Raw genomic sequence first — 19865 nt, forward strand, 5'->3', positions numbered from 1 at the left:
AGGACTGCTGGACCTGTCTGTCCTAGAAAATGAAGAGTAGCCTAGAACAAACGTGAATTGTTAATACTTCTCTACAAAGGCAAAAAATATTATACTAAAATATTTGATCTGTTGTAATGGCCAGGTATATTATCTGATTAATGTGGTATTTATTTTCCTGAAAAAAGATCAAGCCAGTTGATCAGAATATATCATGGAGAATCATAAATTGCTGTCTGTCTAGACAGAAAAATACTTTTGTTTAAAAGAAAATGCTATTGCAACCTCTTTGCAATAAGGAATTGAGACCAAGATAATTTTAAAGTCTTTAATTCCAAGGATACAGTCAGCTGAGTGCATCCATTTAGAAAGTTCACAACCCATTTCATACTCTCCCCTTGTAGTTGTCACCTCACCAGCTATACATTTTATGACCCCAATGAGTTTTCCTCTGGCTCCCCTGTGGAATGTCCATGCTCCTCTCTTTGTTTAGCCAGATCCCACTTCGTCCATCTTCTGTTCTGGGCCTGACCCTGCTCTCTGATCCCATACAATTTCCTCTTCTCTGATTAGGTCATGGTTTCTAAATTAGCATACACACAGTTTCATAGCCTAAACGAATCATTCACTACACAGGATACAAACAAATTACAGTTCAACTTGAAACATATTACATTTTAATAGAATCCATTTACTTTTAAGTCAGATTTTTCCGGAAGAAGAAATAATATGTAGTTGCTACGTTTTGCCTTTGTTGGGCAGAATAGTTTCTTTCTTTTTTTAAGTTGTCAATGCCAAACTTAACATGGTTAATCATGGTAATGTATTTGATGACCCTATAACGTTTCAAGTTGATAGGCCATTATGAAGTGGATTTACAAAGGATTTAAATGGATGCATAAAAGCTATCAGCCATCTTTTAACCAACTAAGAGATGTACCATGGGCCTGCATATCAAATTTAGTCTTATTTGGACATATGAGGAAAGACACCTACATACAAAGTTCCATGTCTTTAGGTCAAATGGGGTGTCAGATATGAGGGTTTGAGTAATTTGATATCTAAGAATAACAATAGGTTTCACAAGTTTGCTGTGAACCCCGAATTAAAGGTCGGCCTTCCCCACCATTCTTCCTTCTCTCTTTTTTGGAAAGCTAATTATTTCTTTGGCTAAAAGTACGGCACTACAAAGGGTGTAAGAGTCCAATTTTGTATTGTTTACACAGTTGTGAGAGTCATTACTTAATCACACAATTAGTCGATATACACTATATATACACAAGTATGTGGACACCCCTTCAAATGAGTGGATTGGCTATTTCAGCAACACCCGTTGCTGAAGGGTATAAAATTGAGCACACCACCATGCAATCTCCATAGACAAACATTGCCAGTAGATGGTCTTACTGAAAAGCTAAGTGACTTTCAACAGGACACCCTCATTGGATGCCACCTTTCCAACAAGTCAGTTCGTCAAATTTCTGTCCTGCTAGAGCTGCCCCAGTCAATTGTAAGTGCTGTTATTGGGAAGTGGAAACGTCTAGGAGCAACAACGGCTCAGTCGCGACGTGGTGGGCCACACAAGCTCACAGAACAGGACCGGCAAGTACTGAAGTGCGTAGCGCGTAAAAATGATCTATTCTCGGTTGAAACACTCATTCCTGAGTTCCAAACTGCCTCTGGAAGTATAACATTCTATTAGTTGCAAGAATTTTGTGCAGTAATTTAAATTGAAAAATTTGAAGTTTTGCATCCGGCGTTGTTTTGCGTGTCAATTCATAAACCATGTGCCATGGTATGGGTACATCGAAAATCTCTTCCCAACTATTTTGCAATTTATATGGCACAGCTGTCAGTTTTTTGGTCCTTACATTAAATTGTTATATGTTTTTATTTATTACACTTTTCTTTAACCATTTCTTTAACCATATGTTCTTTAATACAGGGCCGATATACAAGTTCCTTACTTTTTTCCCCTTCTACTTGCCTCTTCCATTTTTGTGGTAATGCTGCAATTGGTGGTAATTTTGGGTAGAGCAGACATTTCCATATGTCTGTGTTAGCTGCATGTGTGACATAACTCCACCAGTCCTATTTATGACATCATTCACAAAAATTATACATTTTTTAAACATTTCTTCGAAAAATAGTTTTTTTTAATCAATTAGTATATTTGAATTTAACCACAATATTTGTTGTATTATTTGTTCTGTCTTTTCAGGTGGATTAAACTGAAATTGCAACCAACTTTCTAAGGCTTGTTTAAAAAATAAAGATATTTTGGAGATTATTTTCCTTTTCAAACAATCGAAAGTGGGCCGGTGTAATCTGAATAAAGGGAAATGGGCCCTTCTTGAACACAGGATGAGACATTCGTACCAATTTACTAGAGAAGCAGTTTGGATTTAAGTATACAGTGCCTTGCGAAAGTATTCGGCCCCCTTGAACTTTGCGACCTTTTGCCACATTTCAGGCTTCAAACATAAAGATATAAAACTGTATTTTTTTGTGAAGAATCAACAACAAGTGGGACACAATCATGAAGTGGAACTTTTTTAACAAATCAAAAACTGAAAAATTGGGCGTGCATTTTTTAGTGATCCAATACTTAATATAGTACACTTATCATAATTTGGTTTTAATCCAGAGAGAAGAGCAAAAGTATCTAGATCCTCTATGAGGCTGTGGAGAGACTCTAATTGTGGTTTTAAAAGAAAACATGAATCATCAGCGTACAATGACACCTTAGTTTTTAAGCCACGGATTTCTAATTCCTTAATATTATTGTTTGACCTAATCTTAACAGCTAACATTTCAATGGCAATAATAAATAGATATGCCGATTCTTAAAGTACTTTACTTCCTCTTTCAAAATATAATTTGGTGAATCATGCGTGACTCCATCATTTGTAACAAGTTTTAATAAAAAAAAATTGGTAGCATTTCAAGATTGAAAAAGAATCTGGTGCATTGTTCCCCATATTCCATCCAGTTCGCTTTATTTTCATAATCTATAACACTGGATCTTTCTTGAATAAGTTCCTCCGTTTCTTTTTTTCCCCCTCTAAATTATTCTGTGCCTCTATGATACCGTTTTTATTGCTATCTAAATGTACTGTTAGTCCTTCAATTTCCTTGGTTAATATGGACTCTTTTGATCTAAATTGCTTTTGTTTTATTGATGAGTACTGAATCCCATGGCCTCTAAAGGCACACTTAAACGTGTCCCATACAATAAGGGGATCTGCTGTACCTATGTTATGTCTGAAAAAGTCTGTTGTAAATTCTTCTGTCCTAGATCTAAACAATTTATCATCTAGTAGGCTTTGATTAAATTTCTAATATCCTCGCCCACGTGGAAATTCGGTAAGAGTAATATATATGCCAATTATGTGATGAGCCGACCGCATTCTGTCCCCTATCAACACTTTTAAAATTTTTGGTGCCAGAGAGAATGGCATAAGAAAGTAGTCAAGACGACTAGCTTGATGAAGCCTCCGCCATGTATATCTCACTAGGTCAGGGTATTTAAGTCTCCATATATCCACTAATTCCAATATATCCATGACATTCATGATTTCCTTAAATGCCTGAGGGTGATAGTTTGTAGTGTGATTTCCTGTCCGGTCCATAGAGGTATTTAAGACCATATTAAAATCTCCCACCATAATAATAGTCTAGTGTTGCTTGTAGAGTTGATAAATTCTTATATATATTTTCAAAGAAGCTTGGATCATCATTATTCGGACCGTATAGGTTAATAAGCCATATCTGTTTATTGTCCAATAACATATTTACAATAATCCATCTACCTTGATAATCTGGTTGGACAATTTGCACATTTGGTTCAAAATTACTGTTAATTAAAACCATCACCCCTTTTGAATGTCTTTGCCCATGGGAGAAATATATTTCTTGATGAATGGGTTTCCTGTAAATAATATATATTATATTCCTTCTCTTTTAGCCAGGTAAATACTGATCGTCTTTTCTTATTATCTGCGAGGCCATTACAATTGTAACTGGCTATACTTATTTCACCACTTACCATAATGAGACACAACTTTCAATTCAATTTATCAAAATATATGTTTGTAAACGTACCATTAAAAAGTAACATGATGATTGAGTGTCTATATACTGTAGCTGTACCATGATATTTACATTGCTACTAAGTAAACCTCCAATTGTCCCCACTATTCCACCTGCTAAAAGCCCTCCTCATCCCGAGCTGGGCTGTCATCCCATTGCCCTGAACACCACCTCCGACCCCCCGCATTCCATAGCCCTGAACAGACTGGGATCCATCCTTCGAAAAGAGCACACAGTGCCATTTACCGAATTGAAGTAGATCAACTGCCAAATGCATTTCCATCGCCCTCACCTCGATTTGTATTATATATAGCTCTGGATCATCCTCTATTGTACCTAACATCTTTTACTCCTTCACAACAGTTGTGGGATACACACATACACCCACACACACTCAACCCTTTCCCCCCACACAACCATAAACTCCCATTCTCAACAGTTGCACCATCCCAGAGCCCAACTCAAGAAAGGTCCTGATTTACAAATGCACTTACTGTTGCAGCTGCATGAGAAGACCTGCAATACCGCGCAAAAAAGAAATGGGCAAAAATTGAGAGATTTTATTAACCATTGTCACATCCTAGATGATGGAGGTCAAATGTACACCTTTTCCTGAAACACTCACAAACCGTATTCCCAAGCAGTCAGACTTTTGATTTTGTGCCACCAGAGTCACAATAATATACCCCCTCTCTGAATGTCCAAGTGTAAACCCCTCCCCATGGGTTACTGCAGCTAGTGTTGCCAGCACTGCCACTGCCTGGGTGGGGGCACCCCACTGGAATCCCCACCGGCTAGGTACACGGTCGTCAAGGTTCTCATTAGCAGCTTTGAGGATTTCCTTGTATAGTATGCTCTCCCTTTAGGGTTTGTCGAGAGCGATGGGGAAGAACTGACTGGCTTGACTGGCTTGCACAGAGCTCTGACCTCAACCCCATTGGACACCTTTGGGACGCCGAATGCGAGTCTGTCCTAATCGCCCAACATCAGTGCCGACCTCACTAATGGTGGTTGAATGGAAGCAAGTCCCCGCTGCAATGTTCCAAACATAATTATATATATTTTTAATTGAACCTTTATTGAACGAGGCAAGTCAGAACAAACGCGGACGACGCTGGGACAATTGTGAGCCGCCCTATGGGTCTCCCAATCACGGCCGGTTGTGATATAGCCTGGATTCGAACCAGGATGTCTGTCGTGACCCCTCAAGCACTGAGATGCAGTGCCTTAGACAGCTGCGCCACTCGGGGGCCCTAGTGGAAATCCTTCACAAAAGATTGGAGGCTGTTATAGCAACAAAGAGGGGACCAACTCCATATTTAATGCCAATGATTTTGGAATGAGATCTTTGACGAGCCGGTGTCCACATACCTTTGATTATGTAGTGTATACTGTATACAGTGCCTTCAGAAAGTGTTCATACCCCTTGACTTATTCCACATTTTGTTGTGTTATAGCCTGTATTCAAAATGAACACGCAATACTCAACATTTTTGCAAATGTATTGAAAATGAAATGCAGAAATATCTAATTTATATAAGTATTCACAGCCCTGAGTCAATACATGTTAGAATCACCCGACAGCAATTATAGCTGTGAGTATTTCTGGGTAAGTCTCTAAGTGCTTTGAAAACCTGGATTGTACAATATTTAAAAAGCTCTGTCAAGTTGGTTGTTGATTATTGCTAGACAGCCATTTTCAAGTCTTGCCATAGATTTAAGAAACTGTAACTAGGCCACTCAGGAACCTTCAACTCCAGTATATATTTGGTCTTGCTTTTTAGGTTATTGTCCTGCCGGAAGGTGAATTTGTCTCCTGTAGGATTTTGTCTGTGCTTTTTTGTCCTTAAAAACTACCTAATCCTAGTGGTACTCAGTGATACGTTGTGTTGGATTTGCCCCAAGGTTTGTATTACAAACAGGAAACATGTTTTAGAATTTTTTTTAATGCTCTTCAGGCTTCCTTCTTTTCACTCTGTCATTTAGGTTAATATTGTTAAGTAACTTCAATGTTGTTGTTTTAAAGTCCCCATTGGCTTCATGGTTAAATCCCTGAGCACTTTCGTTCCTCTCCGGCAACTAAGTTAATAAGGACGCCTTTATCTTTGTAGTGACTGGGTGTATTGATACAACGTCCAAAGTGTCATCATTAACTTCACCATGATCAAAGAGATATCCAATGTCTGATTTAAAAAAAATTGTACCCATCTACCAATAGGCGCTCTTCTTTGCGATGCATTGGAAAACCTCCTTGGTCTTTGTGGTTGAATCTGTGTTTGAAATTCACTGCTCGACTGAGGGACCTTGTATGTGTGGGGTACAGAGATAAGTAGGTCATTCAAAAATCTTGTTAACACTATTATTAAACACAGAGTGAGTCCATGCAACTAATCATGTGACTTGTTTAACACATAACAAAGAGGTTGAATACTTTTTGACTCAAGACATTTCAGTTATTCATTTTTAATTAATTTGTAAAAATTGCTAAAACATAATTACACTTTGACATTATGCTGTATTGTGTGTAGGCCGGTGACAAAAAAACTCAATTTACAATTCAGGCTGTAAAAAAAAACAAAATGTGGGAAAAGTCAATGGGTGTGAATACTTTCTGAAGGCACTGTATACATGTTTTATCGTTCTCCTTGTCGAAGATAAAAGCTTTCTGTGGCATAGAGGAGACAGGGGCCATGGTTTGTGTTCCAAATGGTACCCTATTCCCTATTTAGTACAATCCTTTTCACTAGGGCCCATAAAACAAAAAACAATGAACTTTATAGGGAATAGGGTGCCATTTGGGACACAACCAAAGACATTGTTAAGGTGCACTTATAACACCCATTTCTATCAACGCCACACTTGTGACGGAGTGAGGGAACACTTGATAATGGTTGTTAGTACAGGAGAAGTGCATCCTAACCTATGACCTATGTACTGTATGTGTGGTATGAGTCACATTTTGTTTTGCATTAGCTTTGACCTAGATACAATATGTACAGTCCACACTTTGAAAAGGCTGGCCTTAAAATGTACTTTATTTAAAACAAAATGTAAATTCATGTTTTGCTGAGGGGGGGGGGCGACGACACAAATAATATCACGGGCAGGCTGCCAGTTGGATAGCAGAAAGCAACTCATTCAGTCAACATTCATATCAGTTATAGATTATGGCAATATCATCTATATGAAGGCAGTTGCCATTATAGTGAAGCCATTGGATGCAGTTTATCATAGCGCACTACGCTTTATAGCGGGCGAAAGGTTCAGTACACATCACTGCATTCTGTATCAGAAAGTCTTGTAGATCGATGCATTGCACTCCTTTTGGTTATAAAGCCCTCTTGCACAACTTCTGCCGTACCTTACTTCATTGTTAACATACGGACGTACGAGCTACCAGACGTGGTCTCAGAGATGGCTAACTCTGGAGATCCCTTCAATTTCTACTGAGTTAGGTAAATCTGCTTTTAGTTTTTTTGCACCTTACTTATGGAATAATTTCCCAAGCTCTCAAAAATGTGATGATTTGTGCCTCTAGGGCAATTCAGATGACTGATTGAGGACCTTTTTTCTGAAGAATGTGTTTGTTTGCTCATCTGTAAAAGAGACCTTGATTAAATGAAAAATGTAATGAACAAAAGGTGAATAAGCTATTTGGATAATGAGAAAAGCCAATTGCCAGTTTTCCCCAAAAGGCTCCATGATTAGCTCGAGACGGGTGGGGTTTTTATTTTGTATTTGTGCCCTGAGGCCATCCTATGAATTCAAACGCTTTTTGCTAACCAGCCATTGGAGAGAAAGTCGAGTGTGGATTATTTTCGAGCCCTGGGAGCCTGTTAATGGCAGCATGGTCATCATCCGGTCTCCTGTGTGTATGTTTTGGCTCAATTGACTTATATATCACACACACAAGACAGACAGAAAGACGGAAGCATAGACAGACCCATGCATGCATGCCATCCCACTTGCCTGAAATTTCTATTTGTCATGACACAACATGATTGGTGTGACAGTCAAATGGTCTCTTGTTGTTTGCAGGTGGAGTCTCCACTCGCCGTGGAGGCCATGTTGGGAGAGACGCTATTTTCCGTCACTGACGAGAAAGTCTCCATCTTGGAACTTCGCGTCCATGCTATCTCCGGACTTGCTCTGTCAATACAGCCCAGCCCTGGCAACAGTCACACTATGGTTGCCAAGGCAACTGGCCTGCAGACACTTACTGCACCAAAGCAGGTACTATACTAATATATTAATAGATAAGATGATACGTGTGGATGTCATTAAGTTTATGTGTGGATGTCAGTAAGTGTATGTTTATATACATAAGCCACCTGTCATCATATTGTTTGGTACTCAGGTGAGTATAGGTGAGTTTATTTTCACCAAGGTACATATTCAGCTTCACGTCTTTTGATGGTGATAATAGAACACCACAGCAACTGCCTGACTCATAGAACCAAAAGCTCTTATTCAATGTACAGACCCACTTTTTTTTGGCCTTCAAAGATACTCAATGACAGAAGAAATTGTCAGGTCAAAATGATAAGCATTGTCAAATTAGCTGCCTGAAATTACAGATGGCATTGCCATGGTAAGTGTCTGACTGTGCCAGGACATGACTTCACACAACTTTAGAGGAAGTTCACTCCAGCGAACATAACACTGTACTGTAGCAATTTCTCTCACTATATAGTACCTCTTTACATTGAAAGCCATTTAAACCATATTTTAACGAATTGGTGTCAAGAGGACATTATTTTCATTCCTATTTATTTTCTCAAAGTATTTCAGTTTGAGCACCGCCATTATTTGGAGTGGGTTGTACAGCGGGTCTTTATGAATGTTCCTTAGTGAACGACTATATTATATATCATATATGAAAATCATACATCGTACGTGCGTGTCGGGATAGTAAGTTTGTCAACCACAGTTATAGCCTTGACTTTCGCCTCATGCCGTTCTACGTCCTGATGAAGACCATTGTATAGATAAGTTCAAGGAAAACAACTAAAGGATGTTCAGTTTATTAAACTGAGTACAGTACATAATGTAATTTGCCTATTTAAAGCGAAGGAAATGTATATGCTAGCCGTTACATACAGATATCAAATCAAATGTTATTTGTCACATGCTTCGTAAAAAACAAGTGTAGACTAACAGTGAAATGCTGACTTAAGGGCACTTCCCAACAATCCAGAGAGAAAAATAGAAAAATAATAGCAAGATAATAACATGCGGAATACATACACAATGAGTAACGATAACTTGGCTATATACACGGGTTACCAGTACCTAGTCGATGTGCAGGGGTAAAAGGATAATTGAGCTATAGTACCAGTGAAAAGTTTGGACACACCTACTCATTAAAGGGTTTTTCTTTATTTGTACTATTTTCTACATTGTAGAATATTATTGAAGGCATCAAAACTATGAAATAACACATAGAATCATGTAGTAACCAAAAAAGTTTTGAACAAATCAAAATATAATTTATATTTGAGATTCTTCAAATAGCCAACCTTTGCCTTGATGACAGCTTTGCACACTCTTGGCATTCTCTCAACCAGCTTCAACTGGAATGTTTTTCCAACAGTCTTGACGTAGTTCCCACATATGCTGAGCACTTGTTGGCTGCTTTTCCTTCACTCTGCAGTCAAACTCATCCCGAACCATCTCAATTGGGTTGAGGTCAGGTGATTGTGGAGGCCAGGTCATCTGATGCAGCACACTATCACTCTCCTTCTTGGTCAAATAGCCTGTACACAGCCTGGAGCTGTAGAAGGCTGTGGTAGCTTTGCTGGTTAAGTGTACCTTGAATTCTAAATAAATCACAGACAGTGTCACCAGCAAAGCACCACCACACCATCAACTTCCTCGGTGGTAACCACACATGTGGAGATCATCCGTTCACCTACTCTGTGTCTCCGAAGACACAGCGGTTTGAACCAAAAATCTCAAATTTGGACTCATCAGACCAAAAGGACAGATTTCCACCGGTCTAATGTCGGTTGCTCGTGTTTCTTGGCCCAAGCCAAGTCTCTTCTTCTTATTGGTGTCCTTTTAGTAGTGGTTTCTTTGCAGCAATTTGACCATGACTCCTCCAAACAGTTGATGTTGAGATGTGTCTGTTACTTGAACTCTGTGAAGCATTCATTTGGGCTGGTAACTCTAGTGAACTTATCCTCTGCAGCAGAGGTAACTCTGGGTCTTCCTTTCATGTGGCGGTCATCATGAGAGCCAGTTTCATTATAGGCACTTGATGGTTTTTGCGACTGCACTTGATGAAACTTTCAGAGTTCTTCAAATGTTCCATATTGACTAACCTTCATGTCCTAAAGTAATGATGGACTGTTATTTGTCTTTGCTTATTTGACCTGTTCTTGCCATAATATGGGCTTGGTATTTTACAAAATAGGGCTATCTTATGTATACCACCCCTACCTTGTCACAACACAACTGATTGGCTCAAACGCATTAACCTGTCTAGGACTGCGGAATCCCGTTCCGCTAGCGGAACCCACCCCGCAACATCCAGTTAAAGTGCAGGGCGCCAAATTCAAAACACCAAAAATCTCATTAAAATTCCTCAAGCATACAAGTATTTTACACCATTTTAAAGATATAATTCTCATTAATCCAGCCACAGTGTCTCATTTCAAAAAGGATTTACAGCAAAAGCATCACAAACAATTGTTAGGTCACCATCAAGCCACAGAAAAACACAGCCATTTTTTTCCAGCCAAAGAGAAGAGTCACAAAAAGCAGAAATAGAGATCAAATTAATCACTAACCTTTGATGATCTTCATCAGATGGCACTCATAGGACTTCATGTTACACAATACATGTATGTTTTGTTTGATAAAGTTCATATTTATATAAATTGGTGCATTACATTCAGTAGTTCTAAAACATGCGGTGATATTGCAGAGAGCTACATCAATTTACAGAAATACTCATAATAAACATTGATAAAGATACGACTATTATACATGGAACTTTAGATAAACTTCTCCTTAACCTCTAGTGACACCCCATCCTGTGAACGGGACCGTTGTCATCATCTGACACTAATTAGCATAACGCAACGGACATAAATATTACTACAAAATATTCCTATTCATGAAAATCACAAGTGAAATATAATGAGACACAGCTTAGCCTTTTGTTAATCAACTTGTCATCTCAGATGTTCAAAATATGCTTTACAGCCAAAGCTAGACAAGCATTTGTGTAAGTTTATCGATAGCCTAGCATAGCATTTTGTCCAGCTAGCAGCAGGTAACTTGGTCTCGGAAATCAGAAAAGCAATCAAATTAATTTTAATTTGATTTTGTAGGTGAAATAGCTCCGTTTGTTCTTCACGTTTGCCCAGGAAATTGCAGTCACGAAAACGGCAAAAAATATTCCAAATTATCTCCATAATATCGACAAAAACATGGCAAACGTTGTTTATAATCAATCCTCAAGGTGTTTTTCAAATATCTATTCGATAATATATCCGTCGGGACAATTAGGTTTTCAGTAGGACCGATTGGAGTAATGGCTACCTCTGTATTTTACGCGAGAATCTCTCTGGGAGCATCAGGTGACCACTTGCGCAATGTAACCGCCTACGGGTATTCTTCAACATAAATGCGTAAAACTACGTCACAATGCTGTAGACACCTTCGGGAATACGGAGAAAGAGTAATCTGGTTGATAGCCCATTCACTGCTCAATAGGGACACATTGGAACGCAGAGCTTTCAAAACATGAGGCACTTCCGGATTGGATTTTTCTCAGGCTTTCGCCTGCAACATCAGTTCTGTTATACTCACAGACAATATTTTTACAGTTTTGGAAACGTTAGTGTTTTCTATCCTAAGCTGTCAATTATATGCATATTCTAGCATCTTGTCCTGACAAAATATCTCCATTTTTATTAAAAAATGAAAATACTGCCCCCTAGTCACAAAAGGTTAATGCAACTGCTGTGTCAGATTTCAAAAAACCTTTATGGAGAAAGCAAACCATGCAATAATCTGAGTACAACCTTTAGGCAACAAAGTAGCCAAAAAGATACCCGCAATATTGGGTAATCAACATTACTCAGAAATAGCATTTTAAATATTTACTTACCTTTGATGATCTTCATCAGAATGCACTCCCAGGAATCCCAGTTCCACGATAAATGTTTGATTTGTTTCGATAATGTCCATCAGTTATGTCCAAATATCTTCTTTTGTTAGGGCGTTTGGTAAATAAATCCAAAAGCGCGTTCAGGTCGTGCCGAACGTCGGACAAAAAGTTCAAAAAGCTCCGTTACAGCCCGTAGAAACATGCCAACCTAAGTATGGAATCAATCTTTAGGATGTTTTTAACATAAAACTTCATTAATGTTCCAACCGGACAATTCCTTTGTCTGTACAAATGAAGTGGAAAGTAGCTACCTTCACGTGAGCGCGCCAGACCGAGGCTGTGGCACTCTGCCAAACCACTCACGCAAAGAGCCCTTTTGAGCCCCTCCTTTGGAGTAGAAACCTCAAAATAGGTTCTAAATACTGTTGACATCTAGTGGAAGCCTTGGGAAGTGAAACATAACTAATATCACCCTGTATCTCAATGGGGGCTGAGTTGAAAGACTACAAACCTCAGAAAAATCCAACCAGGAAGTGTGAAATCTAAGGTTTTTGCCTGCCATATGAGTTCTGTTATACTCACAGACATCATTCAAACAGTTTTAGAAACGTCAGAGTGTTTTCTATCCAAATATACTAATTATACTCATATTCTAGCTTTTACGGGCAGCTTAATTTGGGCACGTTTTTCATCCAAGCTACCCAAAACTGGCCCAAAGAAGTTAAGAAGGAAATAAATTCCACAAATTAACTTTAACATGGCACACCTGTTAATTTAAATGCATTCTAGGTGACTACCTCAGGAAGCTGGTTGAGAGAATGCCACGGGTGTGCAAAGCTGTCAAGGCAAAGGGTGGCTACTTTGAAGAATCTAAAATATTATATTTTGATTTGGGATTTTCTCCCATACTTATATGCAGATCCTCTCAAACTCTATATGGTTGGATGGGGAGCGTTGCTGCCAGCTATTTTCAGGTAATTCCTGAGATGTTTGATTGGGTTCATGTCCAGGCTCTGGCTGGGCCACTCAAGGACTTTCAGAGACTCGTCCTGAAGCCACTCCTGCGTTATCTTGGCTGTGCGCTTAGGGTCGTTGTCCTGTTAGAGTGGGGCGAAGGTTCACCTTCCGAGGTCCTGATCGCTCTGGAGCAGGTTTTCATTCATAATCTCTCTGTACTATGTTCCGTTCATCTTTGCCTCGATTCTGACTATTGTCCCAGTCCCTGCCGTTTCCCAGTTAAGCATTAGGGGGCGCTATTAAAATTTTGGGGTGAAAAACGTTCCCGTTTTAAACAAGATATTTGTCACGAAAAGATGCTGGACTATGCATATAATTGACAGCTTTGGAAAGAAAACACTCTGACGTTTCCAAAACTGCAAAAATATTGTCTGTGAGTGCAACAGAACTGATGTTACAGGCGAAAACCAGATAAAAGTCCAACCAGGAAGTGCCGCATTTTTTAAACCGCCTCATGCCAATGATTCCTTATATGGCTGTGAATGAGCTTACGTTTTCCACGTATTCCCCAAGGTGTCCACAGCATTGTGACGTCTTTTTACGCATTTCCATTGAAGAATAGCCGTAAGGGACCATATATAGCAAGTGGACACATGGTGTCTCCCGCAGAAAATCTTGCGTAAAATACTGAGGTAGCCATTTCTCCAATCGCTTCTTATAAGAAACCAATTGCCTCGACGGATATATTATCGAATATATATGTTAAAAACACCTTGAGGATGGATCTTAAACAACGTTTGCCGTGTTTCTGTCGATATTATGGAGCAAATTTTGAAAAAAGTTTGACGTTGTAGTGGTAGCATTTTCCGGTCAATTTCTCAGCCATGCATAATGAACAAACGGGAGCTATTTCGCCTACAGAAATAATCTTTTTGGAAAAAAGGAACATTTGCTATCTAACTGGGAGTCTCCTGAGTGAAAGCATCTGAAGTTCTTCTAAAGTAAATTATTTAATTTGGTTGATTTTCTTATTTTTGTGAAAATGTTGCCTGCTGCCAGCAGAGCCTAGCATAGCATTATACCATGATATACTTACACAAATGCTTGTCTAGCGTTGGCTGTAACGCATATTTTGAAAAACTGAGATGACAGTGTTGTTAACAAAAGGCTAAGCTTGTGTTTGAATATATTTAATTTTTTTCATTTGCGATTTTCATGAATAGGAAAAGTTTCTAGGGGTATTTATGTCCGCTGCGTTATGCTAATTCGTTTGAGGCTATGATTACGATCCCGGATCCGGGATTGCTCGTCGCAAGAGGTTAACTGTGATAGTTTGCTAGCTCTGCCACATCCGACGAACATCGGAGCCGGCGTAGTAGTATTCGATCTTAGTCTTGTCTTGATGCTTTGCCTGTTTGATGTTCGTCAGAGGTTGTAGCGGAATTTCTCATAAGCGTCAAAAGCGTAAGACAAAAGCAGTTGCTTATGGAGACTGACATCTTAACTGACACTAAGTTGTTTTGATACCTTGATTTAACGCATTGGTGTCTTTCTTAAGAGTGTCTATTGCTGGCAAAGCAACTCCTGTTGAAGTGTCTTTCTTACCTGCATAACACATTGATTTCCATAGGGAAACGTTCTCTCTAATTGGTCTTACTTTTTATAACACTGCATCCAGTCCACTTATATTATACTGGAATTGATTTTTAAAAAGTTACAAGGAACAACTGTGGGGAAGCAGCACACATCCACAAGACGGACTGTTGACGCTCGCACTGCTCATTAACCTATTTGCCTTAATGCTGTGCTGAGCCCAAACAACCCCCCTAGATACGGGAGTGGGGGAAAAAAATCGGATTTATTACAAAATTCTCCCAGGGAACGTCACATCATACAAGCAAAAATAAATGTTGTTTAATAAGAGGCAGAGGAATGCGGTCTTATTTCCGTTGTGTTTGAGCCAGGTAACGATGGCAACTGGGGACTTTGGTTTCTCTAATCCTCACAAAGAAATAATTGGCCACAAGTCCACCTTATCCTGAGAAGCTGGATCACACTGTGTTTTCCGCACTTAGGCCGTGTTCATTCATATTCCCCATGACGAGAGAACACAGCCAAGTTTCAATGGCTAGGCAATTGGGGGACAATGGCTATTGTTTCTCTACCAACTCTCTCTTTGCTCTGACCAAAAAACCTCTACCATCAGGCCCTGGGATTAAATTACAATTTATCTCGCCTTTCGCTGCTTGGCACCTTAAAATGTAATTAGGGTAAAGTATTGTCCTAAATTGCTATCTGGGCCTGGGCCATAAAAGGCTGTCAGTGGAACACTCAGAGGGGTTCTCAGGCTATTTCACATCATTTGATTCTGTTTCACAGGAAAATCCTCCACCACCGTGTCTGCTAAACATCCACTGTTTTACTCTATAAATGAATGAGCCATAAACTAAACTCAGCAAAAAAAGAAACACCCCTTTTTCAGGACCCTGTCTTTCAAAGATAATTTGTAAAAATCCAAATAACTTCACAGATCTTCATTGTAAGCGTTTAAACACTGTTTCTCATGCTTGTTCAATGAACCATAAATAATTCATGAACATGCAAAAGTAGAACGGTCGTTAAGACACTAACAGCTTACGGAAGGCAATTAAGGTCACGGTTATGAAAACTTAGGACACTAAAGAGGCCTTTCTACTGACTCTGAAAAACACCAAAAGAAAGATGCCCAGGGTCCCTGCTCATCTGCATGAATGTGCCTTAGGCATCCTGCAATGAGGCATGAGGACTGCAGATGTGGCCAGGGCAATAAATTGCAATGTCCGTACTGTGAGACCACTAAGACAGCGCTACTGATCGTCCTCGCAGTGGCAGACCATGTGTAACTACACCTGCACAGGATCGGTACATCCGAACATCACACCAGCGGGACAGATACAGGATGGCAACAACAACGGACCAAGTTACACCAGGAAAGAACAATCCCTCCATCAGTGCTCAGACTGTCCGCAATAGGCTGAGAGAGGCTGGACTGAGGGCTTGTAGGCCTGTTGTAAGGCAGGTCCTCACCAGACATCACCGGCAACAACATCACCTATGGGCACAATCCCACCGTTGCTGGACCAGACAGGACTGGCAAAAAGTGCTCTTCACTGACGAGTCGCGGTTTTGTCTCACTAGCGGTGATGGTCGGATTCGCATTTATCGTCAAAGGAATGAGCATTACACCGAGGCCTGTACTCCGGAGCAGGATCTGTTCAGAGCTGGAGGGTCTGTCATGGTCTGGGGTGGAGTGTCACAGCATCATTGGACTGAGCTTGTTGTCATTGCAAGCAATCTCAATGCTGTGTGTTACAGGGAAGACATCCTCCTCCCTCATGTGGTACCCTTCCTGCAGACTCATCCTGACATGACCCTCCAGCATGACAATGCCACCAGCCATACTGCTCGTTCTGTGAGTGATTTCCTGCAAGACAGGAATGTCAGTGTTCTGCCATGGCCAGTGAAGAGCCCAGATCTCAATCCCATTGAGCACTTCTGGGACCTGTTGGATTGGAGGGTGAGGGCTAGGGCCATTCCCCCCAGAAATGTACAGGAACTTGCAGGTGCCTTGGTGGAAGAGTGGGGTAACATCTCAAGAACTGGCAAATCTGGTGCAGTCCATGAGGAGGCGATTAAACAACACAATGTAACTCCAAGTCAATCACACTTCTGTGAAATCAAACTGTCCACTTAGGAAGCAACACTGATTGACAATAAATTTCACATGCTGTTGTGCAAATGGAGTAGACAACAGGTGGAAATTATAGGCAATAGCAAGACACCCCCAATAAAGGAGTGGTTCTGCAGGTAGTGACCACAGACCACTTCTCAGTTCCTATACTTCCTGGCTGATGTTTTGGTCACTTTTGAATGCTGGCGGTGCTTTCACTCTAGTGGTAGCATGACACGGAGTCTACAACCCACACAAGTGGCTCAGGTAGTGCAGCTCATCCAGGATGGCACATCAATGTGAGCTGTGGCAAGAAGGTTTGCTGTGTCGGTCAGCGTAGTGTCCAGAGCATGGAGGCGCTACCAGGAGACAGGCCAGTACATCAGGAGACGTGGAGGAGGCCGTAGGAGGGCAACAACCCAGCAACAGGATCGCTACCTCTGTCTTTGTGCAAGGAGGAGGAGGAGGAGCACTGCCAGAGCCCTGCAAAATGACCTCCAGCAGGCCACAAATCTGCATGTGTCTTCTCAAATGGTCAGAAACAGACTGCATGAGGATGGTATGAGGGCCCGACGTCCACAGGTGGGGGTTGTGCTTACAGTCCAACAATGTGCAGGACGTTTGGCATTTGCCAGAGAACACCAAGATTGGCAAATTCGCCACTGGCGCCCTGTGCTCTTCACAGATGAAAGCAGGTTCACACTGAGCACATGTGACAGACGTCACAGAGTCTGGAGACGCCGTGGAGAACGTTCTGCTGCCTGCAACATCCTCCAGCATGACCGGTTTGGCGGTGGGTCTGTCATGGTGTGGGGTGGCATTTCTTTGGGGGGCCGCACAGCCCTCCATGTGCTCGCCAGAGGTAGCCTGACTGCCATTAGGTACCGAGTTGAGATCCCCAGACCCCTTGTTAGACCATATGCTGGTGCGGTTGGCCCTGGGTTCCTCCTAATGCAAGACAATGCTAGACCTCATGTGGCTGGAGTGTGTCAGCAGTTCCTGCAAGAGGAAGGCATTGATGCTATGCACTGGCCCGCCCGTTCCCCAGACCTGAATCCAATTGAGCAAATCTGGGACATCATGTCTCGCTCCATCCACCAACGTCACGTTGCACCACAGACTGTTCAGGAGTTGGCGGATGCTTTAGTCCAGGTCTGGGAGGAGATCCCCCAGGAGACCTGAAGTGACCCTCGTTTTGAACAGGGCTATTTATTCATTACACAAAGGAAAAACCTCAACCAATTTCTAAAGACTGGTGACATCCACTCAAAGTGGTAGGAATTGTAAGAAGGTCCCTTAGAAATCTTGATTCCCAATGAAACCTCATTGAAAAGAGAGTGACCTAAAAAAAACATCTGAATGGTTTTTCCTCTGGGTTTCGCCTGCTACATAAGTTCTGTTATACTCACAGACATGATTCAAACAGTTTTAGATAACATTATTCAAACATTTCGATCCAAATCTACTAATAATATGCACATCTTATCTTCTGGGGATGAGTGGCAGGCAGTTGAATTTGGGCATGCATTTCATCCGGATGTGTTAATGCAGCTGGTGGCCACACCAGATACTGACTGTTACTTTTGATTTTGACCCCCCCCCTCCTTTGTACAGGGACACATTATTCCATTTCTGTTATTCACATGTCTGTGGCACTTGTTCAGTTTGTCTCAGTTATTGAATCTTGTTATATTCATACAAATATTTACACATGTTAAGTTTGCTGAAAATAAACGCAGTTGACAGTGAGAGGACATTTATTTTTTTGCTGAGTTTACAACTGAGGGAAGTGGACAGGGTCTCACCCCTTTTTATGCTGCTACATCTGCATTTGATTAACAATTGTTAAGTTCAACCTTCCTGAGCATGAACTGTGATCTTGATTTTCAGGGCAGCTATAGTCATTGAGCATATGTGACACTTTAACTGTAAGGACAAAGTTGATGCACACATCCTCTCCTATGAGTCAGCAACGCTTTAGCTGTCTTAAGTCACAGAGATCATATTAAAATCTAATATCTAATTCTATGGTCGAAGGGAATACTGTTGATCTGTTTACCAAAGTTAATCCGAGCTCTACAAAGAAGACTTAACAAATGGGTAACAATGCACCCTTCTGATGGATACATTTTCATATAGATGGAATATAATCAGAACATTACAGTCACCTGCTAGGACAGTCAACCTCAAATCTACTTAGTGCTTTCCCACTGGGCACACTAAATCATTTCAACCATGGATAATATTTGGTTGAGATGTTGATCCAAACGGGTATGGCCGCCTCGCTTCGCGTTCCGAGGAAACTTTGCAGTATTTAGTTTTTTAAAGTATTATTTCTTACATTGTTACCCCAGGAAATATTAAGTTTTATTACATACAGCCGGGAGGAACTACTGGATATAAGAGCAACGTCAACTTACCAACATTACGACCAGGAATACGACTTTCCCCAGGTGGATCCTCTGTTTGGTGCATCACCCAGGTCAATGGATCGGTTCCCAGCCGGCAACCCAAAACAACGGCGCCGCAGAAGAGGCAGACAGAGAGGTCTTCTGGTCATGCTCCGTAGACGGGCAAATCGCGCACCGCTCCCAAGAATACTACTCGTCAATGTCCAGTCTCTTGACAACAAGGTAGACGAAATCTTAGCAAGGATTGCCTTCCAGAGAGACATCAGAGATTGTAACGTTCTTTGTTTCATGGAAACATGGCTCACTCGGGATACGTTATCAGAAACAAACATCTCTCTGGTAAGAAGAGGGGCGGGGGTGTATGCCTTATGATTAACGAGACGTGGTGTGATCATAACATCATACAGGAACTCAAGTCTTTTTGTTCATGTCAGGTTGTGCGCTACTGGTAAGAAGTCAGGTGCAGGACAGCAGAGTGATCAGGCGCACACTTTAATTGGCAGAAGTAACAACAGATGGACTGCATCAAAAACCTCCAGCCAAATGGCAAAATTGCAAAGCGTGACAACAGTCACAATAATGCATAAGTTAAACAATT

The 19865-nt window shown here is 40.8% G+C and overlaps 1 protein-coding gene across 2 annotated transcripts in view; it reads left to right on the forward strand.

Annotated features, from left to right (window-relative positions):
• LOC123999461 (transmembrane protein 132E-like) overlaps nucleotides 1-19865 on the forward strand; it is a 387132-nt gene that overhangs the window by 358239 nt on the left and 9028 nt on the right. For both annotated transcript variants that reach the window (XM_046305286.1, XM_046305285.1), the window contains exon 8: nucleotides 8110-8304. In XM_046305286.1, the coding sequence (XP_046161242.1) occupies nucleotides 8110-8304 (195 nt within the window). The remainder of the gene's footprint in view (nucleotides 1-8109; nucleotides 8305-19865) is intronic.

The sequence above is a fragment of the Oncorhynchus gorbuscha genome, linkage group LG16 (genome assembly GCF_021184085.1).
Source record: "Oncorhynchus gorbuscha isolate QuinsamMale2020 ecotype Even-year linkage group LG16, OgorEven_v1.0, whole genome shotgun sequence".
Lineage (NCBI taxonomy): Eukaryota > Metazoa > Chordata > Actinopteri > Salmoniformes > Salmonidae > Oncorhynchus > Oncorhynchus gorbuscha.